The 25,022-nt window shown below is 35.7% G+C and overlaps 1 protein-coding gene across 1 annotated transcript in view; it reads right to left on the bottom strand.

Annotated features, from left to right (window-relative positions):
* Nucleotides 1–25,022, bottom strand: part of cacna1ha (calcium channel, voltage-dependent, T type, alpha 1H subunit a) — a 351,881-nt gene that overhangs the window by 119,405 nt on the left and 207,454 nt on the right. The window contains exons 5-7 of the mRNA XM_030141355.1: nucleotides 23,768–23,927; nucleotides 12,494–12,785; nucleotides 2,355–2,447 (exon numbers count right to left, since the gene is read on the bottom strand). Coding sequence (XP_029997215.1) covers nucleotides 2,355–2,447; nucleotides 12,494–12,785; nucleotides 23,768–23,927 — 545 coding nt within the window. The remainder of the gene's footprint in view (nucleotides 1–2,354; nucleotides 2,448–12,493; nucleotides 12,786–23,767; nucleotides 23,928–25,022) is intronic.

Here is a 25,022-nt window from a genome sequence, read left to right as displayed (position 1 = left end):
CCTGATGTATTCTGCTACATCTGCGGTGAATACACCATTGTACCTAACAGGAATCAAGTCACAAGTTTCATAAAGTGTGCTTACCAATCTTATTTTGGTATTAAACTTGGTGACCAAGATAAAAATTCAATAAAATAAAATAAAAATAAATAAAATAAAAATCAAATTAGCAAAAAAAACCTGACCTGATTGAGAAAAACAGATGTCATTTTTGGATTTAGCGGTGCAAAATGGTCCTAATTCAGTTGAAAAAACCTAGACAACTTGCAAAAAACATTTTTTTGTAACCCAGTGTTATGAAAACCATAGTCAATATTTTTGTTTTTATTCTTCTTTAGGCATGAAAAAAACAATGCAGTTGAAATTTTTTAATGAACCTATTTTTCCATGGAGTTATAAAAATGTCCACTCAGCTGGACACTATCTGTTTAATTTTTGAAGCAAAGAAACATGTATTTAAAACCCATCACCAGAAAGTGATATACTGTGTGAAAACTACTACTACTTTATTAGTAATAAACGTATATACTTACTATTGCTAATTCTCCTCTTATTCATAAATGTTAGTATTGTGGATCTAAAACAATAACAGCTGACACAAAAACACAAAATGTGTCAGTGGACGGATGTGACATGGTTGTTACAGATCCCATCATACTGATGCTCGGCAGCCATGTCACCGTTTCCACAAATGATCCCTGTGCAAAAACTAGGATCAGAATTATTTATTGTATAGTTTATCATCATACTAAAGAGTAAATAACAACATAAAACTGTTGTTTCTTTATAAATATGCTTATTATTAGAAAACTGTTGATTTAAAAAGTGACATGTGACATTCTTAATGTATGTATTGGTGTAACATAAGCAGGATGGATCAGCACCATACTCCATATTGAACCTGTAAAAATAAAACATGTGATATGTAGGATATAATCTTGTAAGAAAAAATGGGGAATCTAAAAGAATAGAATATTTGTTTTTCAGGTAAATTCAGGTCAAATATAACTTGGCCATTTGTGACATGAAAATATAGCATTAATTGTGATGAAATTGGACATTTTTGAGCTGAAAACATAGTTCATATGACCATCAACATGTTGCAACAGAACTGAAATCCTGTAAATTTGCATAACTTGCATTTACCAACACAAAGTTCCTTTGGGGATTCAATTATAGTGATTTCTTATGTGCAAAGATATAAATAAGACCTCTAAGCAAATTTTCGCCGAAAAACAAAATAAAACAACCGCAACGAAGAACAAAACCACATTAATGAATACAATTATACGATCCTATGTAAGTCAGTCAGTGTAAACATGGTCCATCTCAGCGTTTAAGGTGCCTCATTGCGCATATAATCTCAGGCTCCTATATATTCAGGAATAAATTAGCTTCAGGTGTTCCTTTAAATCCATTCTAATCTACTCCATTATTAAAGAACAATTAATTTTATTCTTCCTCAAGGGGCAATAAAAGACTAGGTTAACTATATTGTATATATTATTGTCCTGGGACGATAAAAATGACTTCGCTTTTATATTCGGTGACAATTTCTGGAACATAAATCAAACTCTGATGAAGTAGCTTTGACAGGATATTAGAGACATCGATCAAGTCTGTAGTAAAGTGTCTCATTGTTCAATTACAGTATGTTTTAACCACACGAGGGATAAGTTATCATAGTTTTACTCTTTGTCCTGATGTTATTACTCTCTTTTACCAATTAACTACATATTCTCACTTTGTTTTATATCCAGGCTTCTCTTGCTCCTTCTTCTCGTTCTTTTTCTCCCTCATTCATTTCCCCTTGTCTCCCTCTGAATGCATAATAAAAGCTTTACATCAAACGGTACGTGGGGAGGCAAGCACCTCATATAGCTCTGTTAAATTTAACCTGAGCAGGGACCTTTGAAAACCCCACAACAGCTTCTTAAGAAGACTGAAATTATACACGATAATGAATTCATGAGGTTCGACAAAGAGTAGTTCTGATAACTTTAAAGGCCTTTGTCTGGGTTTTCAAAGCAGAAGTGGAATTGGCGTGACATATAATGAGATCTTTCAGGGGCGATGCATCATATATATGCAAACTGATTTTTTTTTTTTTTTTTTCGTCAAACCGCAGTACTGCAGTGTAGATCTGTACAGGATTAGAAGAATGTACATATGTACTGATGCTGATTTTATGACTCGGAGGCACAAAGGCTGGTTCTGTCTCTTCAGTCGTCTGTTTTCAATCACATTTCTTTCTTGTCCTCATGGTTTTTGTATGAAAAAGTTCTATTCTACGATGTATTTTGCTGATGGCGTATGCAAATGTTTCTTCAGAGCAAAAACACGAGAATACTTACGATAATGAGCAGTATAAAATATATAAAATTGTAGAAGGAGTGAGCATCCATGACATAGTACATGATATCAACCCATCCTTCCAGTGTAATGACCTGTAGAGACAAAAAGACAGAAAGAAAAAGGAGACGTTCCATTAAAATCAAGAGAATAGAAAGAAAAAAACAGATCTTTCACAGCTCTAACTTCAAAAACCTAGGACAAACACACCCACGCATGCATGCACAAAACTGCAAAAATTAAAAAAGACGTGTAGAAACACACACTCCAAGTACACAACGATGAATTGTAAGTTGCATTTTTTTTTTTTTTAATGCCTGAAGAAAGTCTGTGGTGGCCCTCCAACCTCTTAAGCTTGTGTGCGAGAGTCGAGGGACTGACGCAGATCTTTCATGTTGCCACATTATGCTAATGAGTATTCGAGATCATGGTGGTTTTGCTCAGCCGAGCCGTTAATACCCCGAGCTCGAACACTTGAAGCACCTCAAGCAAGCGCAACACACTGCTGCACTGAGCAAAACAAATACTAAACAAATGCCCCGATGAACATACCAACATGAACAAAGTCCCACTACACACATACACCCTATAGGAGAGGCAGCAAACGCCTCTACAACCAATATATACAATACATATTTATCAACTAAACACATATACTAAACAGAATTACAATTCATTACCAATCTAGCATGAAAGCCCACTGCACCTAGTCTGCAGTGTGTGGTGTGTTCCTGCATGTTCTAATGATGGGTTAAATGCAGAAGGTCTATTTCAGTACGTGGTGCATGTCTACATATGAGAACTATATACTGACAAAATAAAGATTCTTAATTCTAAGTTATAAAAGGGAAGTGGACTGTGTGTGTGTGTCTCAGGTATCACATAAAATCTGGAAAGAGCTAGCTGGTGCAGTTTGGTATACTAACGTATTTTTGGTCAAGGAAGAGACTTGCAAAAACGACAAGTTGATAGGACAAATATTTTTGGGAGATATTAGTAATTTTGGAATACAATAGCCTTACAATCACATTGCTATGTCCAGTATCATAGAATCATCATTGAAGTGGGTTACCTAGCAACAGATAAACAATTGGGCCACATTGCCATGGTGTCAAATTTCATGTGCAGGATCAACGCACTAGTTTACTTAAATCTTAAAGCAGTGGTTCCCAACCTTTTTTTTGCTTGTGACCCCATTTTAACATCTGAATTTTTTTCCTAAAATGAATTTGTTTTTGACCATGTAATAGTTTGCTATACTATGTTGCAAATAAACGTTAATTTTAGACAACGTTTAGTCTATATAATGTATATTATCATGGATGGAGGCAGAAAAGTCAGGTGTAGATTACTGCACAAAGTGAGAATTTTATTTTCCTTGGTCAGCATATGTACAGTCAGTCCAGCTTGGATTTACAAGGCTGACAATTAATACTGAACAAACAAGAACTCAAACTATGAATTATGAAAGAGCTGCAGCATCTGAAACTGACCACAATGAACATTTGAAAGACAAACAGTACCACAGCTTCAGTTTCAGCTTCACAGTTTGTCTTTTATGGATTGGGAATGTCTCTGACAACTCACCATATATTTTTTTATTATTAAGTTTTTATTTTTATCAATTACAAGACATTTCAGGTGACCCTATTTGAATTCCAGGCAACCCCACGTGGGGTCCCGACCCCAAGGTTGAAAGACACTGTCTTAAAGTGTACCTCTACAGGTCATGCTTACAGCAATAACTTTGCTTTGTGTATTACTGATACAAATGTATAGTAACATATAGCCTACTACACATTCAATGATATATTACGAAGTCTAATTATCAGAACATTATGAACATCTTGTGCTATCACAAACAAAGATTTATTTGGTGACCCAAATAAAATCTGCTGTGACCCCCCTGTGGGTCATGACCCAGCCTTTTAGAACAAAAGCTTTTCAGTGCAGTACAGTTTTGGGTTTGAATGAATGAATGAATGAATGAATGAATGAATTTTTATAATTGGGTACAACAATAGTTCATATCCAGGGTGCAATTTGTTGGGAGGGAACAATTTGCAAAACTCACTTCAGCTTCAGCATTTCACTACCTTGAGTGAATTCAAATCTCTTCTGTCAAACTGTCGAACAGAAGTGTGTGACTGCTATTCTTAAACTGGTTTTAGCGTTTATGTTTTTAAGTTATTTTATGTTGTCTTAATTCAGTGGTTCTTAACCTGGGTTCGATCGAACCCTAGGGGTTCGGTGAGTCAGTCTCAGGGGTTTGGCGGAGGTCAAGACACACACTCGACAACAGCAGAACTCACACTGATTTGCAGTAAATATTCATTATTATTGTAGCCTGATGGAAATTAGGTGATGGGTGTGTGTTAAAATGTTAAAAATGATAAATAGCATAAATATAATAAGTTCATTATTGGAATACATAAGGTTAAAAATGAAAACCATTTCAGTGTGGTAGTATTAAAAAAGGTCATGTCTTTGTGAAAAGGTATGGAATTTGTTGTGAGTTCATGCACTGTATTGGTTTTGTTCTTTGAACACAGTGATGTTAATGCACGGTTCATTTTGTGCACCAGTAAAACATATGCCTGTGTCTTGAATTTGAAAAAAAATCATATTTTATTTTTAATAAAGAAGGGTTCGGTGAATGCACATATGAAACTGGTGGGGTTCAGTACCTCCAACAAGGTTAAGAACCACTGCCTTAATTGTATGTAGCTTTATACTCTGTTACTTCATTTGTATTGTACTGATGTGCCTCTTGGTCATGTCCCCCTCGAAAAAGAAATTTCATCTCAAGGGACTTCCTGGTTAAATAAGGGTTAAATCAGAAAAAAAAAAAAAAAAAAAAAACTCTGGTTTTTACATCCCTACTTCTGCTCAATGAATTTCAACCTTGGTGGGGACAACCAACTAATGTAAATAACAGGCAGGCTGTGACAGTTTTCTTCCACCTATATCCTACATTACTGATACTAATGTTCACCTGAACCGAACTGTTGGCAGTATCAGAATTTGCAAATGTCCCCATGCACTGGGGCGCTGTAAAAGGGGGGGTAAACGTGACAAATTCATGGGGTCCAGCATTTGTGTGTCCAGTGGATACAGGTTAGAAGTTGTGAAAATTTTGTGTAAGATCCGCTGTATAATAGAGGAATAGAACCCGGCAGTTGGATGTTGAAAGTATGTAAATTTTCACTTTCGTTTCCTTCAAAGGTGAAATGCTAACGCTAACTCTCACAAAACTACAATAATCTCCAGCTTCTATTAAAGTGAACCTGTACTGGTCATGTTTATGACATTAATTGTGCTCAGTGTATTACTTATAAGCAAGAAAGGCACCAATTCAGTAACAAATCGCCATAAATGCACCACACTGGACCTTTTTATTGCGTGAATTAGAACCTATGGGGAGCAGCCATTGCCGTACCCGTGTTGATTCCAGGTGATCAAATGCAAGTAAACAAGCAGCAGTCAGTGAGAGAGATTGAGTGAATTTCAGGGATTTCTACACTTGTTGTTTGTGCTACTGTTAGCTTTTCACTCCACCACTGTCCTAGAGTGTCCACAGTGTCCATCGCAGCTCAGGTAATCAGACAATACAAGGTTAGTTCGTGCTGGAACAGCCCGCTGACCATGCCTGACTGACGGAGTAGCGACTTAGTACTCAATTAATCAGCCTATGTTTTAACAAAATCCATATAAATATTTCAATGTGAAAGTGTCATATATTATAGTTGTAGTTTTATACTAATCAAATGATTTCATGCACATATAAAATAGCATTTCAGCAACGTTATTAGCCTCCATGTTGTTTTAAAGTTAGTTGTTGTGCAGTACCTGGACAAGAAAAGAAAAGGCAAACCCATAATAGACTGTTGGACTGCATTTAAGGTGGTGTACAGGATGCATTCATTGTAGCATCTTTTATGCCACACAATGTTTATACAACAACATTTATTTCCGTCTAGAGGTGCATTAATTTTTGACTAAAATCCTGTATTGATAATTGGGGGAATTGAACCACTGTGTAAAGTCTTTGCCATCACATCCCAATGAGGTTCCCTTTAATAAGAAACAGGAGGTAGTCAGCTGACTTTGCTATTTAACAGTGACAGAGGTCATGTTCCAAACAAATCACTCACTGACCTCGATGCTAACCTAACCCTGTGCATTTGATCACTATCAAAGATCACATATAGGATTCAGTCTGGTAAATTTATGCTAATTACAAGCACACGGGGCAAAGATTGTGTCCTCAGGAGACGTTGATAAATTAAGGGTGGGAGACACCGAACTTACACACATTGGTGTTGATCCCTAAAGGACAGTCTGGTAGAACAGCTGTGTGTATGTCTTTGTAGAAACAGGGTCAACAGCTATTAACCGGTACAATGTGTAGGTACGTAGTAATATTGACCCAATAACCTTTACTCTTCTAGTCTTTTTTAATGCTTTCTGAGTCCCTCTTGATGTGTTAGTCCTTCTGCGGGCTGTGCATATATTCTGCAGTGAAAAATGGGGAAACAAACACCTTAAGCAAGCATCAAATTACACAAAATAAAAAGATAGCCATTGCTTCAACCCCTCAGAACTATTTTTGTGGTGACTTCCAAATTTCCTATTCATCTGACCTGATTGACCATCATTAATTATTTTAACCTTTGTATTTTACAGTGAAAAGCAGGTATTTTCCTTTATTTCATTTACTGATTATGTAGATGTTCGTGAAACCTCTGAGTAAATTCAACAGATATTATGTCAGAATAGAGAAAACAGACAAAAAAGTGACTTTAGTTGTACAAATGAGCATGTGTAACCACTTCCATTTATCAAATTACATGAGTTTGATTGGTGAATAACTGCTGCAGAACATATCCATGTTTACTATAGATCCTCTGAACATATTTGATGCCAAGAAAATGCTGATAAACTGCATTTTCCCTGAAATCAAACATATAGAGGTGATGTTCCAAACATCACCTTTCATTTATATATATATATATATATATATATATATATATATATATATATATATATATATATAAAAAATGCATATTATAATATTGTAAGATAATTAGCTACTTACTACCCCGCCCCCCAAAGGGAAGGCAAGGGATATTGTTTTTGGTTCAGTTTGTTTGTTTGTTAACACTCTAGCAGCAAAACTATTGGTTGAATTCATACCAAATTTGGTTTATAAATTGCAGGTGACCCAGAATAAATGTCATTAGATTTTGGAAAAAACAGGTCCAAGTTTCAATTTTTTTATGACTTTTTACCCCCCCCCCCCCCCCCATGTACTTATAATGGGCAAAATTTCAAATGTCTGTAGCAGCAAAACTATTGGTTGAATTCATATCAAGTTGTGTTTATAGATTGCCAGTGACACAGAATAGATGTGATTACATTTTGGGAAAAGTAGGTCAAACCTCCAATTTTTTAATGAATTTCTAACACATTTTTTCCCCTCTTATTTACTTCTAATGGGCAAGATTTCACATGTCTATAAAAACATCAATTTTGTTTCAATTTACTTCAAACTTGGCACATATATAGAGGGAATTGACATGCTGACATCAGCAAAGGCATAGACGTGATGACATCAGCTGGATCAATGCCAAAATAAGCAACAATACATGCGAGGGGCGGGGTTTGTTGTGCCTGGCACCACTTGTTATTTATTATTATTACTACTACTTTATTATTACTACTACTTTATTATTACTACTTTACAACTTGTGGTTTCTACTAGTACTTTCCAATGTGCAATTCTCTGTCTTTTTCACTACTGTTTTTTTACAGTTATTGTTTTTGTTTTTTGTGTGTATATTCGGTATTGTACTGCTGTTGAAACCTCAATTTCCTGAGGACTCTGCCCAAACAATCAATAAAGTTCTATTTTATCTAATCTAATCTAATCTAATCTAATTTAATATAATATAATATAATATAATATAAATATTTCCATGTGCTAATATGATGAATGGTTCTAAAATTATTTAATCCTTTAGATCAATAGGTCCATTTGATTACTGGCAGATGTTTAGATGTTTGAATGTTAATCAAAACTGACTGTAAATTTCAAGATTCCTACTCCATAATTAGCAAATAAATCTACAATATCTATCTGTGGTGTTATATTTGGTACAATGTCAAAGCCTAACTGGGCCTCTCCTATATCACAGGTTTGGTTGGTATCCAGTGTGGCGTGCTGTTAACAGCTTGTTGCTCTCCGTAGGAGACCCAGGGGAACCCCGAATTAACTCAATTTGGAGCCACGAGCTGCAATATTCTCAAAAAACCCTGCACTGAAATGTATAATTCATGTTCTTTATATTTACAGATACTGAGAGAATGAGGCTGTATAACAAGGGTAACAAGCCAAACATCTCATTTAACATTCAATATCAACATACTTTCTATCTCAAGCTCCATCGCCTCTCTCTCCTGTCTCATTTTCTCCCAATTTAACACTTGGTTTCTATTGCTATCATGGAATTATTTTGTTGTGTGGTTTTGGCAGCATCTTATCGATGAGATCACTTAACACCTGTGTCATTATTTATCACAATTTCTTCACTGCAGCGTGTCTGCACTGACAAATGATAGCAATTCTTAAGAAGACCTTTCACTGTTAAGAAAAATGCACTTTAGTTTTCAACCTTCCCTTTCAAACACATTGTAATCAACATTTAACATGTAAATGTGATATGAAAGTGGCCCCTTAAAACAGGACATGGGGGCTAAAAATTCAAACCAGATGTAGGCTAATGTTATGAAGCAAGTTTGGAAGCACTTTGGGTCTATTTTAAAAACTAGAAAAGCACTAGATCAGCCCTCCCCTCGATCACCACCAAAATGTAATCATTTGTTCCTTGTGCCAGTATCAACATTTTCTGAAAATTTCATCCAAATCCATCCATAACTTTTTGAGTTATCTTGCTAACAGACAAACAGACAGACAGACAAACCCCGATGAAAAGATAACCTTGGCAGAGGTAATAAATATTTACTGAGATAAAAGAGAAACTATTTTTCAGATAAAACACATTTTTATATTATTTGTAATACAAAAATCAGCGTGTAACACTGTAAAAAGAACACAAAAATTATCCGCTACTATCTTTTATTCTCTCACATGTACATTTTGGGAATTTAACTAATTATGCAAGGCAGAGTGTTTCACAATAATAACTGTTGTTGCAAAATCACTCTTGATATATTTGGGTTTAAATGGGCAGGTTCCGCGTGTAACGCAAGTGGACACGATGGGTTACATGCGAAACCTGGAATGAGACTGCCGATTCAAGAAAAAAACCCAGATGTCTAGATTAGAAAAACCACTAGGATCGTCACATTTAACACAGAGTCTTTATTTATAGCGCTATATAAGACCATTTACAGCCATGTTTTCCAGATCAGATGCACTGACACCTAGGTAGCTTTTCCTGTCCTAATTTTGGTCCTATTTTTGGCCCCAATATTTGATTAAAAATTCATTAATTTTGGGATGGCTCACAGCAACAGCATTTTTTTTTTTTTTTGCATTTATCTGAGGTCATCATTAGGTACATCCTGGGGGGAAATATGTCTAAATGTCTCTTTTATTATTGGGTCTAAAAAGCTGGTCAAGTGCCAGATACCAAAATAAACGCAGTTTCATAGAAGCACCCAAATATAAATCTGGGAGCTGCATTTTATATGTGTCATTTCATATGCATGTGGTTACATTTATATATGTCACATTTGAGATATGCCATCCATAAGACCCAGATTGTACGCTGCTATATCTCCAGAAATGAGGAAATTGAGAAAGTCTAATCTCTAAAAGCGTTTTCCGTGAGTTGAAAGCAGAGACAAAGCAATACGAGGATGAACATCTAAAGGTGTTTAGTATGACTGTCGTGTGCGTGTGTGTTCATGTGTATGTGCGCTGTAATTTGAACAAGTCATGTTGTGCAAGTCAAAGCCCATTAGACACAGACAGATCTATTAGCGGGTCCCGGACAAATCTATTAAAAAGGATCTGGAATTCATATCACAGCCAGCCAAGCAGTTGTAGTGCAAAGTCTGTCACGAGGGGGGGGGGGGGGAGAAAAAGAAAAACTAGTCACAGTCTCCTGAGGAGCTGGAATCAGCAAGGAGTAAAAAGGAAAAGTCATTTTCACAACCAGCATGTGGATGAAAAAAAGGACTTAGAGGTCATGCTCTGTGATGGCCTGAGAAGAGGATAATGTGAAAACAGACTCAGAAAACATCACAGTAATTTCAGGATGGGTTCTTGGATCAAATAAAAAAAAAAAAACAACAAAAAAAATGACTGATGAGTGTGAAGTAGTATGGTAGCATGGAAGTTTACCTCAGCCTCATTGTATGTCACTATGTTAACATTAATAGAGGGGACATCACTGTGTATTTTAACACTATTAGAGACATTTAATTGAATTTTTAAAGGCTGATATAATTGTAATGATAGAGTAATAGTAACAAAAATCAAACATTTAATCAGCCTTGGACTTCCTTTGATACTGTACAACTGCTGAACTGAACAAAAAGCTTTGTAACTAATGCCGCGTTTCCACTGCATAGTACCGGCTCAACTCGACTCGACTCGACTCGGCCTTTTTGCATTTCCATTACGAAAAAGGACCTGGAATCTGGTACCCGGTACTAGTTTTTTGGTATCACCTCCACCAAGGTTCCAAGCGATACTAAACTGTGACGTATAACACTGCAGACCACTGATTGGTCAGACAGTTTTCTCTGTAACCCGCCATTTTACAAAAAACAGATGCGGAAGTGGACAGTAAATATAGCGGTACATTAATCCACATGATAGCAGCCCAAAACTACACCACGGTCGGTCGAGGAGATTCAGTCTTTGGTGGCTGATGTAAAAATTCAGACAAGATAACACGCAACAAGCTAATTTTCAGTAACTCTCTGAGCAGACGACACGGAAGTAACGCGCTGCATCGCTATGTCGTCCAGGTACTGTAAAGTCGGTAGTATCCTGTAATGGAAACGGTCTCCAGGAATACCAAGTTGAGCCGAGTCGAGCTGGTTCCACGTCGTGGAAACGCGGCATAATTAATATCTTTGTAGTTGAAAAAGTAGCAATTGTAAATGAAAATGTAGTTGAAAAAATGGATTGGAAACATTTTTTTGGGTTATTATCTTAAAGCTAAACCCACTTTTATTACTCTTTGGTACATTTATCTGTGTATTTGGACCCTTATAGTTGAAAAAGTTTGAATTTGAACCCTCCGGGTGCTGCAAAACTATCTTTATATTCATTTTAGCAAAAATCAAACCTATTTCTACAACCCATTTTAATTCCTTCTTAATTTGTTACATCTATAACTAGTTACGTCATGAAATTTAGACATATAAAGTCAAGACTTCCAAATAACATTTCTCAGAGTACGCCATAATTGCTTGTCAGCAGCAGCGGTTGTAGTCCATAATGAAAATATGTCCAAACTTCAAGCCAATTACCTAAAATGTTCAATTGTTGGTTGTATTAATGAACACAAGTGGCTAAACGGGACAGAAAGCACGGTCAACCAGGGCAGCTGTGGCTACAAACCTAGTTTACCACCACCAGAGTGTGAATGTGAGAGTGAATGAATAAAGGATCAGTAATGTAAAGGGCTTTGGGTGCCTTGAAAAGTGTTATAGAAATCTAATCCATTAATATTATTATTATTATTATTATTATTATTATTATTATTATTTGGATTTAAAGGGACTGCACTCAAAACGACCTTTCTGGTGTCATTACTCAGAAATAGGGTTGAAGATGGACCTGTGGAGTTGAATTAATGAAGAATTCAGACCCAAGTATAGTATTTACAGTTTATGTAGACCACAGGGAAATGTTTTAAAATGCATAATTCCATTTAAAAAAGCAAAATATCACTCCTTTAAGGTCTATAAGGGTTAAGAAATGAGACTCACTGCATCAGTTAGACTTAAAGCACTTGTTGCATCTGAAACATATTATTCCCTGCAGTAATTTGTAAACTAAGTATTTTCTAATGTAGGGGCTGTCACTAGGTGTTTAGCTGTAATTAAAAAACAATTGAAGTCTGACCTTGATTCTTGATGTTGTGCCAACATTTCTTACCTGGAATATGGCTATCCAGGCATAGCCGATGTTGTCAAAGTTGACAGCTCCCTTGTGAGGGTTGAACTGCCCAGGGCGACATACATTGTAGTAGCGGTTCCAGTTAATGCATCCATTAACACTAGCCCCACTTTGGTGAGGAGCAGACAGCGAACACTCCACTCCGCCCTCGGTGTAACTTGGCACGTCGTTGCAGCGTAGCATCCCGTTCTCACGTGCAGCCGAACAGATAAACGGGCTGTCCTCACCCTCCTCGGACATGTAATAATCATTTATGGTCAAGTTGTACATCCTGAAAGCAAAAAAAAAAAGAAGAAAAACCATGCAATTATTTAATGCAAATAGTGCAGTGTTCTACTTTAATAGGCTCAAAATGACAACAATGTTTTCTGTAAACAGCATTGATAATAAAAAATGTTACTGTCAGCTTAACCCTCAGGCAAGTGACTATTTTTGGTAATTTCTGCATAAATTACAAGACAATGACCGCAGCAGTGGCGATTTCTCATAGACTGCAAGGGAGGCCCGGCTTCCCCTAAATTTACGAAAATTAAATGGTTCAATATGTTCGGTTGTGTTGACATTTTATTGACTACAAATGTGTTAGAACACGTTCATCTTAAAGATGAGTTCGTTCAAATCAGCTTTATCACAAATGAACAAACGCGATGTTGTTCACTTCTCATCCATTCCCGTTGCACTGTTTTCTCATACATCTCTGCTCAGTGCATTTGTCTGTAGACTGCAGGTGTCTCTGGGCTTCAATGGGACTGAGTGGAACAGTTTTTTTCATTGCCTCAAAACTGGACGGTAATTGGATAAATGCCACGATGTTGTCCCACCCCCGGACGCCGGGCGTCTCTGGGGGTGAATGGAGCTGTGGGCGGAGCTCGGCCGGACTGGACCCCAGAATCCCACATGCTGATTGGAGGATCAGTTGAAAGGCTGAATCCCGTTTGATTGACAGCTAGTTTGAGATCTGCTCCTTCACTGACACAGTTCAGTTTAATACCGTCACACATTCTGCTGTGAAATCAGAGAAACCACTACCAAATTACTCGTTCATTTCTCGCACTGTAAATAAAACACACTCATTGTACTTCCTTGTTTCAATTTAACATAATTTCACTGTTTTCTTGTTTCAGTTCCATAATTTAATCATTTCTTGTTCGAGTTTAATATCGTTTTGTAGATAGTTAAATCAATCAAACTGTCGGCTAGGTCGGAGTGAAAGGAGCATCTGTAGTTTAAAAAGGCTGAAGTCTTACACCTGCAACACAATGGGCCAAGGCAATCTAAGCAGAGAGGATACTGGTCCAGTCCCTGGAAAAGACACCTACTTGGTACGATAAGGTTACTGACCATTTTCTTAAAAAGGAATGGAGGGCCGAATGTATATTTAAATAGCTTGACTTTTTTTGTTTTTTTGTTTTGATGTAAGCCGACAATGAGCTTCCCCTGTCTGAAAGACGAGCAGCCACCACTGGACCGCAGTAGTTACAGTGAGTCTACAATCTCAGGTCCAGTGTGGTCTACAGGGTCTGTAAGGTCCACCTCTGCATGAACAGTGAGTGTACCTGCTTTGTTCAGTACCATGAAGTAATGGTACTAATGTAGGGAATGATGTTCAAAGGGAGAATGTGGATGTGGACAGGGGTCTGGAGCAGCACTTATGTTGGTCTAATGTTCTAAAAGTGATGTTCGAATGTTCTAAAATGTTCCCTTAACCTTACATGTGGTTTTCTTGAATTTTTTTTTTTACATCTAATTCTTGGATTATTTTTATTTTTGCCACTTATGTGTAAGGAACCAAATATGGTAACTTCATTGACCTTGATTTTCTACATAACTATAAAACATTTAGAAAAATTACAAAAGTAGCTCAATAAATTCTTGTTAGGTCCTCCAATAATAGAAGAGAAGAGAATAGAAGAGAATAGATCTTTATTGTCAGTAGTCGCTTTTCCATTGATGCTCAAATTGTGCAAATATAACTTGCACGTAAAAATTTACCTAATGGAAAAATTTTGCCAAAACTCTTGTTTTTCGATTAAAAGCTTTTGCGCTGGCAAGAGGTGTTTTTTCAGACGTAGCACAGATAGTATATCACGCAAAACTGCAATGGAAAGACCTTTTTTCATAACTAGTCATTTGAATAAAAAAAAAAAGATGTTGATGGACGTTACAACAAGCGAAGAAGAAGAATTTAAAAAGAAATATGTCGCAGTATGCGTGGACACACCAGGGAATCAAATCATTTTTAATTTAGTATGAGATAGAGGGGTAATATATAATAATAATAATAAATATATCTGTAAATCAACACCATATTTATGTCCGTCGCCATGTTTATGGAATGACTTCTCATGTCATCTCACGATAATAAATAAACAAATCATCGCATTTGTGATTTAATGGAAAAAACGACATTACGCACTTCTGTTTTTTCAACATTTAGTAAATATTGGTAAAGTTTTGTGCAGATGTCCAATGGAAAAGCGACTACTGTCACAGGGACAATGAAAATCAGTTTGGCAGCTCAGTTCAATTTAGCAGCAAAACACAAAAGGGACTGTATAAAAAAAAAAAAAAAAAAAAATCACACTGAATGTTAAGAAAATATAGGAATGTGCAAAGGCTCCAGAATAAAATATTAATACACACATGCTACTAAAGTACTACTAGAACAACTGAAATATACAAAAAAATATACAAAGCTAACTCTATACTACAGATGAGGAGTATGTACAATAAATAGGATACATACAGGTCGCAAGGTGCATATGTTGGGGCTATTGCACTGAGGAAGGGTAAGTAGTGCACTGTCCATTACTCTGGGGGTGGTGATTGTTCAGGTTGGGGTGGGGTGGGGGGGGGCACACATTTAACCACTTGTGGGTAAAAACTGTGCTTGAGTCTGTTTGTCTTAGTCCTGAGTAGGGATGTAACGATATGAAAATTTCATATCACAGTTATTGTGACCAAAATTATCACGGTTATCATTATTATCGTGGTAAATTGTGCTCAAAATGTTCAAAAGTACTTAAACACACACTGAAATAATTTAACCAAGTTTTATTTTGAAAAAACAACAACAACAACAAAACCAAATAAAATAATAGGCTCAATGCACTTTCTGTCGGCAGAAACATTCACATATTAACCCTTAGTGGTCTGAGCCTATTTTGTCCGTTTTTCAGTACTTTTGATTTTGCCTTTATATACTATATAAACCAATGTTTACTATACCCATGTTTGGTATCTTTTTTTTCAGCACAACTTCATTTATATCATCTGTCTATTATTTTTTCACTTTAACCTACTATATCAACACAAAAGGACAAAAAACACTAAAAAATGTAGAAAATCCGATTTGAAAAATGTATATAATTTATCGCATAAATAACACACAGATGTTTAATGAACCTTTTCAAAGACTTTAAAAGTGAATATTGGTTCCAAATATTGGGTATATACAAGTAAAATTGTAATAAATTAAAACTATACTCAAATATTTGACATAAAAGCAGATCTTTACACAGGCGTTTTCTCCGGAAAAGTGTGGTAATCAAACACGGTTATCATGGTAATTAGAATTTAAACGGCAATTTTACTACGGTTTATCATTACACCGGTAATTGTTACATCCCTAGTCCTGAGTGTCCTGAATCTCCTTCCAGAAGGCAGGGGGTAGGATAATAAAACACTATGGTTGATATTTTGAATTTCAGAGTATTTCTAAGTGATCTACAGGGTGGGGAAGCAAAATTTACAATATTTTGAGGCAGGGATTGAAAGACAGTGTGTGACCAATTAGTTTATTGAAAGTCATGAGAATTTATTTGCCACAAGAAAATTGACATCATAGAAAATGTTTTTATTCTATGTGTCCTCCTTCTTTCTCAATAACTGCCTTCACACGCTTCCTGAAACTTGCGCAAGTGTTCCTCAAATATTTGGGTGACAACTTCTCCCATTCTTCTTTAATAGTATCTTCCAGACTTTCTCGTAATAGTTTTGCTCATAGTCATTCTCTTCTTTACATTATAAACAGTCTTTATGGACACTCCAACTATTTTTGAAATCTCCTTTGGTGTGACGAGTGCATTCAGCAAATCACACACTCTTTGACGTTTGCTTTCCTGATTACTCATATGGGCAAAAGTTTCTGAAAAGGTATGGATAATAGTGTTAGGTATGATTATGACATCAATATATGTTTGGTTTCAAAACAATTGACGTAGTGCCTGCTGAGAAAAAACAACTAAATGTTCATTGTAAATTTTGCTTCCCCACCCTGTATAAAGGGTTAACACAGTGAAAATGTGTGTATAAAATGCTTCTATGTATCTGTGTGTGCTCGTAGTTAAAATTCAGATTGCATTTTTCTTTATTCTGTGAAATAAAATACTGTACCAAGCATTATAGCATAGCAATGAAATATTAAACTACTGCTCTCTTTCTGTCTTCATTTCTTTCTTTCTTCTTTACACACACACTCACCAACATTAACTCTGGTACAATTTGTACCATTACATCAAAACAAGCATTAGCTCAGATCTCTCTGGGACATTTTTGGTATTCTGAGGTTGTGGACATTGGAGCTGCTTTTTTCTTTCTTTCTTGTATAATTTCACGGCCAAATCGGTAACTCTGATCTTTTCTTTTTCTGTGCATGTGCTCCTCCATTTTCACTTTTTTTGGGGGGTGACAATAGCTGTTAGTTCCACTTGTCATATATGAGCTTGATCATATTTTATCACAGCAGGAACTAAAATGAGTCTGGGAGGATAGGTTTATCTGATATATTTGGTAATGCGTGCATTGGAAATGGATGTGAAGCTTCATTTCAACCTCTTGCTGGGAGAGTCGTGTCCTCCGTGGGTTTCAGGTCTGTCTGTGTCATTTCAGTCAAGTTCAGTCAATCTGAGCATGTCAAGCTTTCGAGCCACATAAAACGGCCTGGTTATTTCATATTTGTCAATGTGGTTAGAGTCAGATAAATTTTGCATTTACTGTGTGAGCGAACTGCAAGTCGTCTGGTGCTTGTCTTTCTGCTCTGCAATACTGCTGGATAATTTATGGTAGTATTACAGTTGAAGTTTATTTAATAGCCTGTTCTTTAACCCTTTAACTACTGAAGTCTCTCCGCTGCTGCATTTTGCACTTTACAGCCTTCAAATGACTGTAACTCCTGAACTGTTTGCGCTATCCACAAAATCCAAATAGCATCGGAAAGCTGAGATCCTGACCTTTCCAACACTTTGTCCTCCTGAGACCCAGCAATACATTTTTGTCCTCTGTAAGGGACAAAATTTCACAGTTTTACTTAAAAAATGCAGTCTTTTAACGCTTTCTTGCATACTGGTCACTACAGTGGACAGTTATTCTCCGGCCTTTCTCTTGTATATTCATGGGTTTTGTTGTTTTAGTTCCATATCAGCCAACACAGTGGACGCCTATTCACCATCCCATACACTGACATTCAGTCCATTACTGTAACTTTGCTGTTCTTGATAAACCTGATCTGCAGTGACATGTTTGGGTGTAAAGCAGTTGTTAATTATTATTAGACTGTAATTAATGGTTGTTGTTGTTGTTTTTAACAAAAAGTTGTTTTTTTTTTTTTGTTTTTTTTTTTGCATATTATCTCCATGAAGTGAATAATAAGTAGTATTAGAGTATGTTAACCCATAAAGACCCAGTGCTACTTATGTGGCAGGTCCCAAATGAATTTTTCTCTAGATTTAATCTTTCTTAAGTGATTTATCTCTATTTATTATAATATTATCCTCTGTCTGTTTGTGTTTTTAGGTGAAAATCAGATATTTCCCTATATCTAATTCACTGATCATGTAGATGTTCATAAAAGCTCAGGCTAAAGTTGAAGGTTATTATATCAGAAAAAGAGAAAACTGAAGAAAAAGTGACTTTTTAAACAAAAATATCAATAACTGAACACAAAAACAAGTGTTTCCATCCACTATCATTGATCCAACTCCATGGGTTTTACTGGTGAATCAATGTTGTAGAAGATGACGGTGTTTCCACATTCATTACAGAGCCTCTGAACGTCCAAATGAGTCATATCTGATGACCATGAAAAGATGACAAACTCCATTTTACATCAATTACTTACATGGATTGATAGGATTAGTGGATCAACAGGTATTAAACATTTCAGATCAGTAGATGCTTTTGGTCGTCTGAGGCTGTTTAGGTCTTTATGGGTTAAAATGTGAGAAAACATCTGATTAGCAGCATTAAAAACATTCTTATGGCATAGTTTTCCCTATCACTTTCTGATATTAGGTTTTAAATACATGTTTCTTTGCTTCAAAAATTAAATGCATGAACTCCGGCTGAGTGGAAATTTTTGTAACTCCTTAAAAAAAACAACCTTGATCGCATTGTTTTTTTCATGCCTAAAGAGGAACAAAAACACTCAGGAAAATATATATTGACAAAGGTTCCATAATTCATGCATGAAAGGGTTAAGAGCATATGACATCCTCCGTGTGTGCTTTTATTTTATTTTTTTCCTCCTATTGTTACTATGTTTTGTCTGGTTTTGTTTCATTTATGTTTATGTTTTTGTTTATGCATTTGGCAGACGCTTTTTTCCAAAGCGACTTACAGGGGAAAACCAATCAAATCATTCAATCATTTGGTGCATATGTTATGTGCATATTTATTTATTCACTCATCTTTCATTCCCCCTTTTGGGAACTTATAGTATATACACATACATCTCATTGTACCTTGTTTGAAATGTACTTGTATTTGAAAAAACCCAATAAAAAGAAGTTTAAAAAAAATGCTGTCCATTGCAAAGGACATTCCATTGAAAAATAAATAAATTAATTAAAAATAATTTTTAAAATGTATCTGAAAAAAGTGTTGCATTATGCAGTTTCCAGTCAACACAACTGTTTAATGTAAAAAAGCTAAAACTTTCACTTTTCTGGGTGTCAAGAGGATATAACACTTTACAGTAGGGGTGTGTATTGGGAAGAATCTGGTGATATGATACAAATCACAATACTAGGATCACGATACGATATATCACGATATATCATGATACTGTTACAAAGGCAATTTTTTTGTTTGTTTCTTTTTTTTTTTAAATGATTATTTCCTTGAAGAACTGAACTACAGCAGAAATACAGAAATACTAAACACATTTTTATTTGATCACAACAGGATCTAATGCATTATCACAAAATTGTTCTGTGTTAAAACTTAAATTATGTTTTACAGACGTTACAGTTTAAGATCCTGTTCAAATGTTCATATTCTATTAGATCATAACTAACATCATAACATTATTTTTGTGCAATCCCAACAAAGGAACTACCATTATTTAATAAAAGAGTGTTCAATAATAATAAATAAAATATAAATGTAAAAGAAAAACAAAAAAATGAAAATGAACCTTCACAATATCTGCATTTGAATAAATACCTAAAATATTGATACAGTACTTTTTAATATCAATACAGTATTGTGAAATGAAATATCGCGATATATTGCAGAACCGATATTTTCTTACACCTCTACTCTACTGTAGCAATGTGGGACTCTATCATAAGTAGAAAGGGACTGTTTCAGAGACTTCCACACAGGTTAAAAAAACACCCGGAAACAACAGAAAGTATGAAGCCATACTATAGATACTGAATGTTCAAGACCATAGAAGCATGTTTGAGCAGATGTAAAATAGTTGAAAGATTATTTTTTGCAAACTCAAAAGGTTTCATTATTATGAAGCCTGTTAGGGGGCACTGAGAGACAAAAAAATCGGATCAAGTTTTGAGAGATCTCACAAAACAGTTTTTTTAATGCCAATTTCACATTCTCTTTCCTCATCCGTAACCCACATTCTCTGTATTTCGCATACATCCATCTATACCTGTGAAGCTATCTGGAGTATCGCATTTGGTTCTTAATGAAATCAACCAAGACCGCAAGATCCGAATACGCTTTGCGACAAGAACATCCTCTTCTGCTGAAGGATCTTCTTAAAAGTCTCTCACTAACATCAAACCCATGTCTACTGCCAAGCACTGTCTTAATATCTTTGTATTTTAGGCCCAGGTCAAAATAAAACTCAGTAAACTTCTCCCACTCTATTGTCATGTGTGTTTTTTTTTCCATTCTGAGCATGGATGACCCGGAAGAACATTAATCTTAATGTAAATAGTTTTGTGAGATCTTGCAAAACCTTTTTTTTTTCTTTTTTTTTTTTTCAGTGACCCTTAAGGGGCTCCATACATTATGGACATTTACAGTTGTTTCTGATAATAAATATGCTAAAACCTTCAAGTCCATTTTTTTTTTTTTTACTAAAATACACTGTAAAAAATTACCGTAGAATTAACACCAAAAAGTTGTAAAATTGCAACATAAAAAAAACTGTAAGTGACAATAAAATGCAAAGATGTTTATTAGAAAAGATTTTGGTGTTAACGATTGAATCAAATATAGCTGTAGTTTTTACAGGAACAGTATGTGAACAAAACCAGATTTGTGTGTAGAAATGATGTATTTCTACTGTTTTGACAAATTCAAACTGTAAATTGAAAAACAATGTGGAGCCATTTAAATTACAAGACCATAATATTGAAATAACAGCCTATTTGCGTTTTTTTTTTGTAATAAAGACGTTATTTTAAAAAAAAAGTAAACGTTTACAATGTAACATTTTAAACTTGTAAATTAATGGGTTGGTAGAGCTGGTAGAGCGGCTCATCCAGTAACCAAAGGGTTGGTGGTTCGAATCCTGGCTTCGACTGTCCATATGTCCATGGAAGACACTGAACCTTAAATTGCTCCCAGTTGGACCTGGTGGCTTTGGAAAGTGCTTTGGACACCATGAGGGTGTATAAAATGTGCTAAATAAGTGCAGTCCATTTACCATTTAAATCCAATGTTAAATATACATGTTTAAAATGTTAAATCTACATGTTACTCCATAAATATGTTTACAGTTGGATTTGTTTTTTTACAGTATTGTTCTGGTAACCACAGCTGCCAGTTTTTTTCCATTAAAAAAACAGGATTTTTTTTTTTTTTTTTTACAGTGCACACTGTTTTAAGCATTTACTAGTTACAATAATGATAATTAATGGCCTGATATTGAAAGTTAAGTTATTTTTGAAAACAAATGTTCAAAAGAATTGGTAAAAAAAAAAAGACATTTTCTGACACTTTTATTGTAAAGAAAACATGACGACATCTAGGCGGCCTATTGTAATGGCAGTCTTTAAACTATCGTAGCTATTCTGAAATATTGTTTTATTCTTACATGAAAACTAAACTTATGTCTCTTTCTTAACATCTGCAACACAATAGAACAGCCTGTACTGTATTATATTATTAACACTGACATCAGAACTTGTGGATGGGACAGCAGTTGTAAACCACCTAAATACTGTACATAGGACTGAGACTAAAGCCTCAGTCCACATTCATTTCTGTCTTTTTCTGCCTGCATCTCCCTGTACGTGTGTGAAGCCATACAGTGGTTTATATCCACAGAGTACTATGTGTACTATTTGCTGCTGGCAGTGGCTGACTGTTACTCTCTATGACAACGCAACACTAAACCAATTGTAACATGACGAAAGACAGAGCAAAAGAGAATGTCAGAAATGGAGAAAGACAAAAGAAAAAAGGCAGAGAACAAAAGGGGAGCCCATGTTTGAGTTAAGTTAACTGAACGTGTTTGAAGATCTCATATGTGTAAGCCGGAGGCAGTGCTGGACACCATATGCATGAGGAGAACAGTGGATGGAGGAGTTTCCTCAGTTTCCGTCTGAGAAATTAGAATCTGACTCACCTTTCTAAGTCTATTAACCCATAAAGACCCAAACATCCACTGGCGATCAAAACCATCTACTGATCTAAACTGTTTAATACCTGTTGATCCACTAATCCAATTAATACATGTAAATAATTGGTGTAAATGCTGTTTGCCATCTTTTCATGGTCATCAGATATGACCCATTTGGACGTTCAGAGGCTCCGTAGTGAACATGTAAACACCATCGTCTTCTACAACATTGATTCACCAGTAAAACCCATGTGACAGTGGATGGAGACACTTGTTTTTATTTTCAATTATTTATATCTTTGCTGAAAAAAGTCACTTTTTCTTAATTTTTCTCTGTTTCTGATATAATAATCCTCAACTTTAATCTGGCTTTTATGAACATCTGCATGATCAGTAAATTAAATATCGTAAAATATCTGATTTTCACTGAAAAATGCAAAATACAGAGAATAATATGATAATAAGTGGTGATAAATCGCTTAAGAAATGTTAAACAGAGGGAATATTTTATTTGGAAACTGCCAAAAAAGTAGCACTGGGTCTTTATGGGTTGTAATGGATGTTACGCAACTGTGTTAGTTTGTGATTCTCAGCAAGAATGCTCTTCATCAAACTAAAACCCATGGAGTTGGATCAATGACAGTGGATGGACTTGTTTTTATGTTCAGTTAATGATGTATTTGCTGCAAGAGTCATTTTTTCTTCAGTTTTCTCTGTTTTTGATATAATAAGACTTAACTTTAATCTGATCTTAAATGAACATCTACATGATCAGTAAATTAAATGTAGGAAAATAACTGATGCTCACTGAAAAACCACAAAATACAGCAGTAAATGGGGATAAAACTTTGAAGAAAGGTTAAATATAGAGAATAAAGAAGAAAAACAGTAGCACTGGGTCTTTATGGGTTAAAATGCATGGTAAGCAACTGTGTTATTTTGTTATTCTCAGCAAGAATGCTCTTCATCAAACTAAAACCATGGAGTTGGATCAATGACAGTGGATGGAGACACTTATTTTTATGTTCAGTGAATGATGTATTTACTGGGAGAGTCACGTTTTCTTCAGTTTTTGATATAATAAGCCTTAACTTTAATCTGATCTTAAATGAACATCTACATGATCAGTAAATTAAATGTAGGAAAATAACTGATGTTCACTGAAAAACTGCTTAAATAAATGGTGATAAAACATTTAAAGGTTAAATATAGAGAAAAAAAAGTAGCACTGGGTGTTTATGGGTTAAAGGAGGTTTTATTTGTCACTCTAGACTACTTTGTCATCCGATCCCATTTCCACCCCACCGCTTCTGCCCACACATTTGACCCCGTCGTGAGAAACAAGAGAAGAGGCACTTTCCGACGGTAACGTGTCACTTCCCATCCTGAAGGCAAAGGAACTCAAATATTACTGAAAATCACGAAGCCAAATTCCTTACGCTTTGACGTCCTCTCCCAGGAAGCAGCGGTTCCGCAGTAGTCCCGCCCACAGCTGCACTCCAACAATGCCAAAGATGAAAAAGACAAAGAAGCAGAGAAGGAGGACGTTTCCCAGCATGGGCAGAGTGTCCAACAGCAACGTGACCAAGATCCGCATACCTACACAGCAGGGACACAAATAGAAAGATGCCATCAGAAATATTCATGATGTCCACACACAGTACATGAGTATTGCATTTCACTCGCTGCCTTGTTACCGCACACTCTGGCAACTTCTATTGATTTAGTGAGCTTGGAACGCACAACTTCTTTCCAAGAGTCAATATAATAATAAGGCAAGAAAACACTGAATGTGACAGTTTGACATCGTTTCATCCTCTGGGACTGGAACTCACAACTTCCCTATGGCTAGTATTATCTAACCACATGCATTCAGCATCCATCTCCAGCTGTCAGAAGGGTTTACTGTCAGCAGAGTCAGGGATCCAGTACCCGAGGTCCTCACAATAGGTTTTGTCCCCTTTCACACAAATGTCATGTCCTTGTTAACCATACTAACAGTATTTGAACATCATACGATGGAAAAGCAACTACTGTAATTGTCACACTGAATATGATATGACAATACTTTGTATCTTGTCTAGTCTCCAAAAGTCAGCATCCACACTTTGAGCTGTGACCTTGGAGGGTCCTGTCTGGTCTGTCTCAATCCATCATCATTCAGTGCATTGACAAATAGACAGCGTGGTTTGTCTAACATCAGGATATGCCCAAACCACAGTATACACATCTGCTGTCAAACTAAAGATTTTTTTTTCCAAAAAGTCAAGACAATTTTAGTCATACAGTTGTACTTTAGATGTTTGAAAAGGTCAAACAGACTGAGTATTTGCAACATTTTTTTCTATAACCTTTCTAATACAGGTACAGGGTGGGGAAGCAAAATTTACAATGAACATTTAGTTGTTTTTTCTCAGCAGGCACTACGTCAGTTGTTTTGAAGCCAAACATATATTGATGTCCTAATCATACCTAACACTATTATCCATACCTTTTCACAAACTTTTGCCCATATGAGTAATCAGGAAAGCAAACGTCAAAGAGTGTGTGATTTGCTGAATGCACTCGTCACACCAAAGGAGATTTCAAAAATAGTTGGAGTGTCCATAAAGACTGTTTATAATGGAAAGAAGAGAATGACTATGAGCAAAACTATTACAAGAAAGTCTGGAAGTGGAGGAAGCAACAAAAAAA

The sequence above is a fragment of the Sphaeramia orbicularis genome, chromosome 8 (genome assembly GCF_902148855.1).
Source record: "Sphaeramia orbicularis chromosome 8, fSphaOr1.1, whole genome shotgun sequence".
In the NCBI taxonomy this organism is placed as follows: Eukaryota; Metazoa; Chordata; class Actinopteri; order Kurtiformes; family Apogonidae; genus Sphaeramia; species Sphaeramia orbicularis.
Note: the sequence above shows the minus strand (reverse complement) of the source record. Positions and strands in the feature narration are given on the sequence as shown.